The sequence below is a fragment of the Paramacrobiotus metropolitanus genome, unplaced genomic scaffold, assembly GCF_019649055.1.
Source record: "Paramacrobiotus metropolitanus isolate TYO unplaced genomic scaffold, Prichtersi_v1.0 Parri_scaffold0000084, whole genome shotgun sequence".
Taxonomy (NCBI): domain Eukaryota; kingdom Metazoa; phylum Tardigrada; class Eutardigrada; order Parachela; family Macrobiotidae; genus Paramacrobiotus; species Paramacrobiotus metropolitanus.
In genome coordinates this window covers 446,911-459,280 of record NW_026570304.1, presented here as the reverse complement: position 1 = coordinate 459,280, position 12,370 = coordinate 446,911, and the positions used below count along the sequence as shown (strand labels likewise).

The window sequence follows — 12,370 nt, the reverse complement described above, 5'->3', positions numbered from 1 at the left end:
TTTCGGTGTCACGCTCCACTGCTAAATGGATCTGAAAAGGTGAGCACAATGCAGCGCAGTCCGCGAACACGAACTCTAGCTCTGTACAGCTGGTTTTCGCTAACAGCGTTGCCTCTCGTTTTCTCCCGTGAATCCTACTTCACCGTGCAGTTTTTGTGCTTACTGTGCACGGAGATAACACGGGGAATTTCTGAGGATGTAAGCATCAGCGGTTGACGGTGGAGGGATGGGGAAAGTGCGTTCTAGATTTTCGTAACTGATTTCCTGACTAACTTTAGAAGGAAGCACATTTTCCGAAGAATTCGGAATTTCAGATTATACGAGCATGGTAACACTGGTAGGAAATCAGCTGCCAATGGTGAGATTGCATGAATTTCTGAGTGCGAGCCTCTTGAGAAGATCGAAACTTCAGCCAGACGCTTTGTTTGTGTTCGTTTTTGAATTTACTTATTTAGTTAAATTTACCACATTGTTAAAATATTTTTAACGTGTTGATTAAATTTGTTGTTTGTAATTTCTTCAATGATAATTTAAAGTTAATGATTCAATTTTAATTTTTAGGCAGTTTATTTCTGGACAAGCTTTGATTGGATTTATTTTGTTTAAATTGTAAAGATCCGCCTTGGTACAGATATTTAATGTGTGGATTAGTTAGGGTATAATATGTGCTTCTCGAAGTATTTCTAGCTTCGCTTCGGTCTTTTAGTGCTAGCGAGCAGCGGTGCACTTGCCTAGTTTATATTCTGTGCTAATGTTGCGTTTCTTGTCTGTCGGTTGCAGCGGCTCAGCCTGGCATCCGTGGAGGTGATGGTGCGGGAGACTGCGCTGAAGGTGGGCGAGGGCTGCGACACAGTCGATGTGTGGGATGCGAGCGGGCGCTTATTGTTCGGGCGTGTCGTGGATGTGGCGCAGAAAGGGCTGTACATCGACCTGATGTGCGCGGGTCGGCGCCGCGAGCTGATCCCCTTCGGACGCATCTTTCACCGGACGTTTGGCGTTGGCAACGATTTGGAGGAGAGTCCCACGGAGGGTGAACGCTGCCTCATGGAGGTGCTGCTGCGTCCGCAGCCCCATTCTCCCTGGACGTGGGTCAGCGCCGAGATGGCGCTGTACTCGCCCACTCGGCTGCTCATCTGTTTAAGCGCCACTCCGCTGCGTCTGCTCAACGCGGCGGGCGTGGCTACCGGGCCTCTGCTCGTCCTCCCGAGCACCCGCATCCGCTACCCGCCTACGGATCTGGACGAGGCCAGCTGGAAGCGCATGCTGGCCGGAGCGAGCGGGCCCCCCGGGAAGGCGGCGTTGCGGGACTACTATGGGGAGGATTACGAGGGCGCCCTGGTGCGCCGCGGGGACTACGCCGTCGGCCAGGTGCAGTTGCCAGATTCGTGCGCCGCCCTGCCGGAGCCAGTGCAGCGCTGTCTCCTGGAGGCCTGGCGGGACCGCTGCCGCAGCAGGGCCGTGCTGCGATGCGGCATGGCTGTCGAGCGGCGACCCGGGTTTGTGTTTGTGCGCCGGCTGGAGGACACTGACGCCGGTTTTTTCTATGTGGAGCGCACGGACCCAGACTGGGAAGAATGGCCGCACTGGGTAAGGATGCTTTGATTTGTGTTAAAATTCCAACGTTTTTCTGCCCTTTCCCCTTAAATCTTCTAATGTTAGGATCTGATATAAATTATTTGAAAAAAACAGCACTTTTTCCAGAGTAATTTCAAATGTTCTCAGACTTGCGTAAACCCGCTTAATTTCGAAATGGATTTTGTTTAATATTTGCAATTTGCGATCTGGAAGTTGTGACTGAAAGTGCAAGCCTAGCAGTTATTCAGTGCGCCTGGATTCCTGGCCGGACATGGACGCGCTGATGTAGAGCGAATTAGACACCATACAAAAGTTAACATGCTGATGTTGCAGACTGGCTTTAAGGAGAATGCTGCGCGCCTTCAACTGGCGTTGCCGCGGATGCTGCGAATGCTGGACTTGTCCGTGGCCTCTTCCGGTGACGACGGATTGCGTCTTTCACTGCCGCTCCTGTCAGCAGTCTTCGCCCACCTCGACACGATCCAGCAGACGCGAGTGCGCCCCGTCTGCGCCCTCTGGGATGGCGTCCTGCAGTCCGGCGTGCTGGCCAACGTCCTCGTCATCGGGCCCAACAGCTACCCCTTCGCCGACTACGCCCTGATGGCCACCCTCCGCCACTGCTTCCGCACCGCCACCCGCCACCTCATCTTCCGCGGAGGGTATCTAGACACCCTTCTGAAGGTGGCCGCGATGGCCGCCCACTTCCCGGGCATCCGTGTGCCGGTGGTGCACCTCGTGCGCATGGAGTGGCAGCTGTCCGTTGACCCCTGTCCGCGCAACAAGGAGTACGACTCCTACGAGATCCGGGTGGCGGACGACTTTGCGGAGGCGCTGGGTCGGCTGCCGGGCGCGGAGGTGGTGCTGCTGCAGTGCCGGGTGCGCCTGCTCAGCGTCAACCCCCGTGCGACCGAGCCGGACCTCCCAAACCGGGATACGGTGGCCTTCATCATGGACATACCGGCCCACATTTCCCTGGCCCGTTTGCAGGTAGCCAGCGCGGATCTGGCCGAGACGGTGTGGACGCTGATCGCGGAGAGCGTCGAGTGGCGCGTGACCGGGGAGGAGGTGCGGCGGGCGGCCGAATGGGTGGCCTGGATCAAGGCCAACCGGGCGCAACTGCATCTCAAGAAACACAGCCGGCGGTATTGGGAAGGGACCATGATGAAAATGCTGTGCCAGGTACCGTAGGTGCAGCTTGCTGCTGTGTTTTAATCTCAGCAAGTATTACTTCAAGTAGTACCCAATTACTCCAACCACACGCCATTCAGCAGAGTTTAAACGAAATTTTGTTTGGTTTGCGGGGAACCGAAAGCGGAAGATAGTGTACTTGATGCATGGTTGCTTTGCAGACGTTGTGTGGGCTGCAGGCGCTGGGTCTGGACGGTTCACCCGGACTAGGCGGCTGTCGGTGCAAGGATGCGGTTTTCCGTCAGCCCTTGTCCCTCTCCCAGCTGTCGCCGCTGGCGCTGGGCTGCGTGGTGCAGTGCGCCGAGGAGTGGGAGCTGCGCTGCAAGGGGCGCCTGTGGTTTGGGAAAACGGACGAGCGGGCATTCTTCCGGACCCTCGTGGAGACACGCGCCTGGCGTCCCTGAACGGCTGTCCGTTGAGCCACACGGCCGCTCCGGCCGCACACTCGTTTCTTCACTGATCAACTAGTTTCGGCAGTATTTTGTCCCTTCGCTGCTTGTGATGCAGCTTGTTTTTGTGCGGATGTTCGGTGTTATTTGCGAATTTTGTCGTTTGACTGCCGGTGGTTAATAGAGTTATTTTAACTGTCGTTTCTTAGGCGATTTTGTCACGCGAAGTTTCTCTCGGCCGGTTGGTGATAAATAATAATACAGCTATGAATACAAGGGAGCGATGGATAATAATACAGCTATGAATACAAGGGAGCGATGGTTAGCGCTCTTCGTGTCGCCAGTAAACGCTCGTGTTTGAAGGATTGAAAATGGTTAAGTATTTCCGTTGCGTTTCCTCTTGTTACTAAATATTTATCGTATTGAAAGATAAGTAAATTGCAGGGCTGCATTTGACAACAAAATGGCCAATTTTTCATGAGCGATTTCGCTGGTTTGTTTGCATTTTTCATCTTAAATTGCCAGCAATTTGACTGTCGAATCAACTACAGCAAACAAGTTACCAACAAAACCTACGACACCGGTACAACGGGAATGACGAAGCATACGGTTACCAGCGCTGTAACTTCAGCAGACACGAAAACCGAAGGTTTCACAAGATCCTATTTTGATTTCACCCGCCACCACTACCGGGGCAATGGTAACAATGACTGTGGGTACGACGACTGCTTCGGCAACGTCACCAGATACATCTTCAATGATGGCTACATCCACGGAACCCATAACTACGCTCAGCCCTGGTACAACGGAAACCAGCCGACTTTATTAAGAAGCACAATAGGACTTACGATCACCGTCAACCGGAGTCCAACCATGTTTGCCACTGGCAGCTCTGGTTAGATAGCAGTCCTCACAGGATAGCTTTCGGCATTAAATTTTTTGGTATGGAATTGTTTAGATAGAATATTCGGTACCTTTTATTCAACAGTTGCAGTGCAGATTGAGTGTCGGGTTTTAATTTAACTGAGATGCACTTGAACATGTGACTTTCTTTCGCTCATTAATTAATGTACCAGCACTTATTTGCGTATTCATCGAGTCGTTTATTTACTTCTACTGTAATTAAAATATCAGGTTGTTGATTGACAATCTGTTTGAAAACCGAGTCATCGCAAAAACCATTTTGATGGTAAACTCATTTGTTTCGTACTACTGCTGCGACAAACGAATGCTTATTAATGAATTTATTGCGAGTATAAATGTGACTGCCGAACGCAAAGCCACACGAGTACATACGTATCTTTGTATCTAGCGTTCCAGTACAAAACAATCATGCGAATATGAACTGCAGATACCGTACAACGCACAATGCTTTTTTGAAATCGACGAACATGAATTTTCTGATGGGTTTCCTGTTCTTACATGTGATACCTGTACTCGTATAGATGCGGCCCATCATACGAGTACAGCAGCAGTGCTCTGCCAGTGCCGCTCTACATTAGTATCTACGCCAGTAGCCTATACTACTGTAGAGCGGCACTGGCTCTGCATACCGAACTCTTTAACTTGCATTGTTAATATTTCCACTACAATAATTAAGCAGCACCCTGAACTGGAGTACTTATATAAGTTTTGTATGTTTAGCAGCGTGTAATGCAAAACACTTCGCATTAAAATAAATTGCATAACTTAATCACGCCTGTGTGTCAAAACAACCTGCCGTTGAGTTTTGTGTGTGCTGGGCGCTATCAAAACTATTAAACACTAACAAACAAACATCCATGTCGTATTGGTTGTGGTGATATCGGTGATGGTTCCAGTGGAATCCGTTGTGTTGCTTTCCGTTGTGAACTATGTTGTAATCGGGGTAGAAGGACTGCTGGCGGTTGTGGTTTCCGTCGTAGTCGTGGTATCAGTACTGATCGTAGCCGTACCGTCGTATCAGTATCGTCGTAGTCCTGGTCTGCCATGTTTGTAGCGACGGCATAATACCTTTATTATTACCTGATACCTTTATTATTACCAGTTACTATCATTACCCTGCAGCTGCTACGGCACGATGGACATCGGATATTATTCACACTCGCGAGAATACACATCTGTGCACTTGTATCTACGTGTACTTTCCACTATACACAACAGAGCGCTACTGTCAGTTGAGGTTTCCGTTGGAGTCGAGGTGATGTCGGTGATGGTGTTCTCAGTTGTGGTTCCCAGCTCAGACGGCGTATTACCAATGTCGGCTCCGCTAACGGTACTGTAATTGTATCGGATTTAACTGCAGACTCGTGGTAGATAATGCTTCCGTTGTAGTTGCGGGCGATGTGGTGACAGCAGTAGTTAATGGATATCTGCAGATATTCCGTGTGCTGTCCTTCCTCCACGGGGCAGTCCATAGACAGTGCTGTCCACCAATCTTCCACGTCGGAAATGGAATTGCGCGTCCGAGGACCGGCAGATTCACGTCGATGTTGGACTGCGTGCAGACGGTATCCGAATCCATACACTGGGCTCCGGGTTGCCGGCACCGGCATCCGGAATGGCAACCATCCGGAAATCCGGTGGCACTGGCCACCGGAAGGCAACGGCTGCTGTCACTGCACGTCTAGCCCAAATAAAAAGTCGATGCTTTGCGCCTTGGGAATATTAACGCTCATGAGGGGGATAATGGCGAAACTTTGACCAGAAGTTTGTGCACCAACCGACGAAAATGACACTTGATAATCTGTACGCAACATTGCACAGAGAAACATTCTTTCTGTTTTTTTACGCCAGTTATTTGGGTAATTAGATTTTGGAATCATAAAACCTTTCAACGATGCATGCGCAGCACTAAATAAAAACTGTTAATGAGGGTTAATAAACTCGTAACACATATACTGTAACTACAATCTGGATGTACTAAAAAAGGGTGCGTTTATCGGTATATTAGCGTAATGAAGGAATCAGAGTGAGTAGCGGTAATACTGCCCCGGGATTTCAAAAGTATCACTTCAAAAAGCATGTTAACCAGACCGGGAGTACTGTAAATTTGTAATTTCGATCGCGGTGTGGATTAATTAGCATGGTAATAAACGTGCCGTTAGTATTTTGTCTTAAACACATAATTATGCTTTATGCGGCACATTCGCCAAACCTTACAGTTATTCAACGTATAAAATTTCTTCCTTCCAGTGCAGCTAACAGTAAATACTATTGAGGACTGCTAAGATATTTCAGATACATAGTTGTTATCGTCTATTATGTAACTAAAATACTGCTATGTACGTATACTCGTATAGTCGCATGCAAAATTGCTGTTTTGCGCTCCGTTGATTTGGATTACATTAAAGAGATATCTGTTGAGAGTCTAAATGGTACACGCAGAATTATTCAGTGCCGACAAAACAATGCAATGCGCAAGCAGAACATACGCAGTTAAACATATGCCGAATTCGCTTCGTTTAGATTGTTTTACCGTTTATGTGCACAGTAAACCATGGTTTAAGAAAGCATGTTAAAATATTTCTGTACGTTTTTGCTCTTATATGACTTATCTGTATGAGTACTCGTATGTTAATCAGGCGCTGCAATCCAACGCACCCCGGATAATCTAAATTGATCCTACGCTAGACCTGGAGCATAATATTATAAATAATACCTTCATTAATGATCGTACATGTATGTGAATTAGCAACGGTACCATCAGGCGTGCCGAGGGTATAAGAGGCGTAGCGTGCCTAGCGCTTGTCATTTGGAATGAGAGAATATCGTGTGACATACACCGCCATATGCAGAACTCCATTCGGAAACGGATCCGTTTTTTCGTCGTTAATGTCGTTTTGCTTTTAATGTCGCTTACTATAACACATTTAAATAAAGTTATACACTTTTATTACTGAAATGCCATATATATGGAAGTAATCTAACCATGCTTTTGCACTGACATGGTGCAAATATGTTTGAGAGTTCATGATCAATGTTGAAATTATATGCTGCGCAAAATGAGAAAATGAAAATATTTTTGAATTGGTGTTTGTGTTTACTGTAAGTAGTTCCAGAAAATTTTGTAAACAGCCTGTGGATTGGCGAAAATTGCTTGACCTATGGAATGGTTGTAGTAGCCAATTTAGTTATAAAAGCGATTCTCTAAAAACGCGCGCTAAAGACTTATTGTAAAAGTTTATTTAGGATGTTATAGGGCGCGCCTTTCTGGAATATCTTCAGGATATGTAAATAATTCAGATAATGTTTACAAAATAGTAGTAGTTAGTCCTAGAGTAGGTACCACTATACACTTTTTATGATATAAAGGAAAACGTCTTTCCGCGAAATTGTTGATATTGGATCACGGTGCAAACGTCTCAGTATATTTTCAAATAGTAATAAGAGCTGAAGTTTTTACAAAATTGACTTCGTTATTTTTTTTGGCTTGCAAATTGCAATGCTCAAAAGATCCGTTTAAACTTTTCAAAACTAGTTCAGTTCTATGCAAAATTTTAAAGATTAGTGATAAATTGCAGAAAAGTGCAAATACATATGTAAGTTGTAAATGTATGATTATAAAGTAAACGCAGTAGAAGTGCAACATAATTTGTAAGTCGTTGCTGAAAACTTGCCATAAATCGTTTTTCTCAGTCGTTGTAACGACAAGTTAATGACGCTCACACTTCACAGGTTCTGTACAAGAGTAAACGAAAGCTATGCAAGTACAGCGAATTCGCCGCCCTGGCTACGTTATATGGCAAGAGCTATAACGTGGGACATCATCTGCTTTTGCAGAAAATGGTGTGCGACATTTTGTTGATACAGCTGAAATTGTTAAGATTAGTTTATTTTTGTAGTACTTTTTGTTCTGAACAAGTCCTCTTTTATTGTTCTTGGGAAAAACAAGTAAAAGAGCATACACACTTGGAAATGTGGACTGCACTGGTGTTTTTCCCATAGACGCATATACTTAACCTTGCGGAGCGTCTCATTCCAAATGACACAATAGAGCCGAAATCACACCTCATTAGCGATGGTACCGTTGTCAATTGCAGTTGTTGCAATATGGTCATCTGCGCACTGTCTCTCGGTTTTAAGCACACCTAGTCGAGATCCGAGCGTCAATCCGCAGCGAGGCGGTCAGTCTCCGTTCTTATTGGTATTCCATGTATGCACTATGCATTATACAATGTTGCTGAACGTACAGTTTTGAATATCTGCAGCGCCGGACATGTTCCATTTTGGGGGCCGGTATAATTATTATTATAATTATTATTATTATTACGGCACAAGAGCAGACAACCCAAAAGGGACTTCAAGTCTGGTCGAACAATGGTATATCGGTTCTGTTGATGTCGCGAGCGATGTGCCTCTCGACGACGAAATGAACGACGCGTCGCGAATAACCGGCCGCACGTTACTCTCTCCGTGACACTAGAGGGAAATGAAGGAAGTTCTGGAGGGGTTGAATGGCGTTTTAAGCTTCACGGCCAGTTTTATTCAGCCGGTGTGGTGTCGTTAATTGTCACTTTATCGCTTTCTCTGGACATACTCTGTCTACGAATTACTAAAATATTTTTGATAGAAACAAATGAGAAATTTTTAAATTTGAACAATACAAAATTTCTTTTCAATGATTATTATTGTAATTATTACTGCAAAACATCAGTAATTTTAAGAAAAAGAATGCTGGAAATCCTGTTTGATTCTGAAATTATTTAATCTGAAGCACGAAATTATGCGAAACGTTCGAAATTGTGATTTAAATTCTTTTCGTAGTTACGATACGTGTTCGTGCATTGTATATCAAATGTAAACCCGAACCGTAACTAATGGAAAGAAGAAATTATTGAAAAATTTCTTGGTGGTTTGAATTATTTATTATTAAATATAACTATTTGACTGCACCTTTATCGTCGTTGTATGTGGCATTTAGTCACCCGACGGCGGACATTACATATTTTTGGCGTGACCAAGATCCCCTTGCCGTCGGATATATTTGTGGTGACCTTTTGAATGGCTACAAGTTTGAATGGCCAAAAGAATCTGTAAGCAAGGAAAAAATCCAGCAGCCTGTCGTAGATACCTACCTGATTTAATTCAATTACATTTATTTTTTACTGCTTTTGGCGTATATTTGGTTTGAATTTTGTATGATGCAGTCGATTTCCGGCAATGTCCACTTGCTGCTGGGAATGACGTTGACGAAACGCCCTTCGATTCATGCCGGGAAACACGGCCATCCAGTTGACAACGAGATGGCGCCAGTACAGGTGAAAGCGGATGTCGGCACAGTATTGCCTGTCATTCTGTTTGATGATATCGTTTGTTTAGCAGCATTAGTGGGCTTGCCCATCGAATCACCGGTTTTGCCAGCGCCTTCCTTGAACGACGTGTCCAGCACTGATAACGAAAGCGAAGAGAATGGGGAAAATGATGAATCCAGAGATATCACCGTATCAACCGATGATACCGAGTTGGGGAGTGGCGGAAGTTCCATGAGTACTCCGGAACTGGGGAAAAGATACCGTACACCTCCTTCAATTACCGTCATGCCCGCCTCGGTGGAAAAAGTACCTGCGCGGTTGGGAACAGATGAGTCGCCGTTCGCAGAAGAAAGTGACTGAGCAGTTACCGAAACGAACTGGACGAAAGCAGTTTAAAACACCGACCAGACGATTTGCTGTCGTCCGGGAGAAGCGCAAGGTCGGCGTAAGTACAGTTTCTGTGAATAACAGCACTGGTGCACCTGCTTACAGTACAGACTGTACTTGTTACCGCTTGTGCTGGCATTCACGGTAACAAAATTTCCCTTAAATTGTCACTTAATAGAAATTTACATTAACATTTGCATTAACATTACATTGGCAGTTACATGTACATAAACATTATTACATTGAAATTGCAGCTTGGTCTTGGTGCGTTCGATGGGTGTCCTGCCACTTGGGCCACCTGACATTTGGACCACCTGACATTTTGGCCACCTGACACTTGGGCCACCGCACATTACGGTCTCTTGTAACTCTTCTTTCCCTGTAGTTTTTATGTTTCTCAGTTTTCTTAGGTTACTTAGGTTTTTAGCGCCATGCATTAATTGCAATTTTGATCAAATAGAAATCTGATCAGGAAGATGACATTGTTTGATAAGTAAAGGGATGCGGAGTAAATTCAACGGCAACTGCTGACATCGTCAGTGCGTGAGTTCGATTTCCTTACAGAGTGCAATGATCGAACCCATGCAGCCCGTGTATCCGCTTATAGGCCTACAAACACTCCATAATATTAATGCACGCTCGTTTTCGAATCTTGTGTACTTACTCGTACGTTGTTAATGCTGCAAGTTCAGAACTTTTATTATTAAGCCAATATTTAATTTTTTACGTGCAGTAAGAATAAAGAAGCTATCATTCAAATATTTTATTACGTTTTCCTTTATTTGAAAGTATTGGTGGCCCAAACGTACGGTGGCCCAAGTGTCAGGTGGCCTAAATGTCATGGCGCCGTTCGATGACATTAACTACAGTACTGAAACTCGTGACAATACAGTATTTTAATGGTCGCCGCGTTCTGGATTGGACTAAAGCGTATGTCTTTGTCAAATTTTATAAATTGAGCGGGAGTCATTTGAAAAATTTGAAATCTGCTTGTACCAGCACTGGCTGCATGTCTGGTAATAAATTTTCATACGCTGAAACATCTGGATGCTATCTGAATGAAGAATTGATTGCAGTGATACGTGCACTACATTCCTGTGCGTTATAGGTTTTAACCCAAGCGTCACATTGCACCAAGTCCGCGGTGGGAGTCCACCGCGCTCCGACATAGTTTAGCAGTGTCTAGCCGCGGCGCTTAATAGCCCCGGTGATTTCCTACGTAAAGGTACAGCCTAGCGCAAAGTTTGGGCTTTAATTATGATGGTCCCTTCACTACGTTTATCATACTGCCTAAATGCGCCACGCAGTTAGCGGTCGCTTCCTGCACCGATCATTTACTTGCCACCTTCCACCAGGCAATCACTATTACTAGTATTCTCATCAAATTATATGGCGTGCACCAAGTTACCAGCCAGCCAAATGCATGTTACGTGCATGCATGCATGCATTGTGGCGTGGCGCGCTGTAGTATGGAGTTTGGCAGAACACTGAAATGTGTTATCTCATTAATTGTATCGATTCGTCAGAAATTACGGGGCTAATTTAAGGCTTATACTATGTACGGTAGTCTGCAACATGGTAACTTAGCAACTCGCCGCATGATGCCGCAGTCACTTCGTTCGAATTCAATCGCACGGACTGTAGCACTGTACTTCCATGAGTAACAAAATTACTAATGTTCAACAGCTGCAGTCGTTTGCGAAAGCGCAAAATCAACCTGCAATGTAATTCGGTGTACAGTGCGGTAGAAATTTATAAACAATGCTTAACGTTTTGCTTAACTTTAATAATTCCTGAAATTTGCTGCTTAATTAAAATTTTTTGATCAATAGGTCTTCTACATACGTTCGATGTTCTCGCCAGGAACTCGCCCATAATTCATTATCGCCGTAATATTGCGTTAAAGTACAGTAATAGTTTTCAGAATGGTTGCCATGCGTATAAGAAACCTTGGTCGATATGCTGCCCTTTCCTGGAAAAGTACATCTTACCGTATGATGTATCGGACGCTAAGCAGGTAAGTCGGAGCTAACATTTACTAACTTTTACTCGTGCAAAAACGAACCATTGAAAACTTTGTTCGTAAAAAACTTTGTACTTTGTAAAATAAAAACGGTTACTTGTCCGCAGCTGGTCGTTGCGCAGCCGACGCTTCCTGTACTGCATTGAATTTTTCGAATAATTATGTGCTACTGCGCTGTGCGCACAGTAAGCTGCAAGCTCTAGGAGAGAGCCAGAGGCTATCTTTTGTTGATGGTTTCGAAATCGATATTTTTTTTCTAACGCAAGATACTGAGACAGTCGCACATATGATCCACAAGAAAAATGTGGAGGCTTAAAATACCTAAGAAAACGTGTAACAACCCGTGCGCCAGAAGGAAGGAATAGGAACGAGCGCAATGGGATGCATTGACATGTTCACCTCGTCAGTCCTTAATAATTTTCTGTACATAGTTATATAATAATTATAGTCCCGGCGGCAAATTTTTCAAAAGAACTGTGAGGCTTTGAGGAAGAAAGCTGGGGTGAACTACTGTAGTTACACGAGACAACCGAGGCGAAATTCCAAGACATGCTACATGCCTTGCAAATATTCGT

The 12,370-nt window shown here is 45.1% G+C and overlaps 1 protein-coding gene across 1 annotated transcript; it reads left to right on the top strand.

Annotated features, from left to right (window-relative positions):
- Positions 1-2,470: 2,470 nt before the first annotated feature.
- Positions 2,471-3,189, top strand: LOC129595969 (uncharacterized). The gene is made up of 2 exons (XM_055493106.1): positions 2,471-2,754; positions 2,925-3,189. Exons 1-2 carry the CDS (start codon positions 2,524-2,526, stop codon positions 3,165-3,167), a joined length of 474 nt encoding a protein of 157 aa, XP_055349081.1. The 5' UTR covers positions 2,471-2,523; the 3' UTR covers positions 3,168-3,189.
- Positions 3,190-12,370: the final 9,181 nt, after the last annotated feature.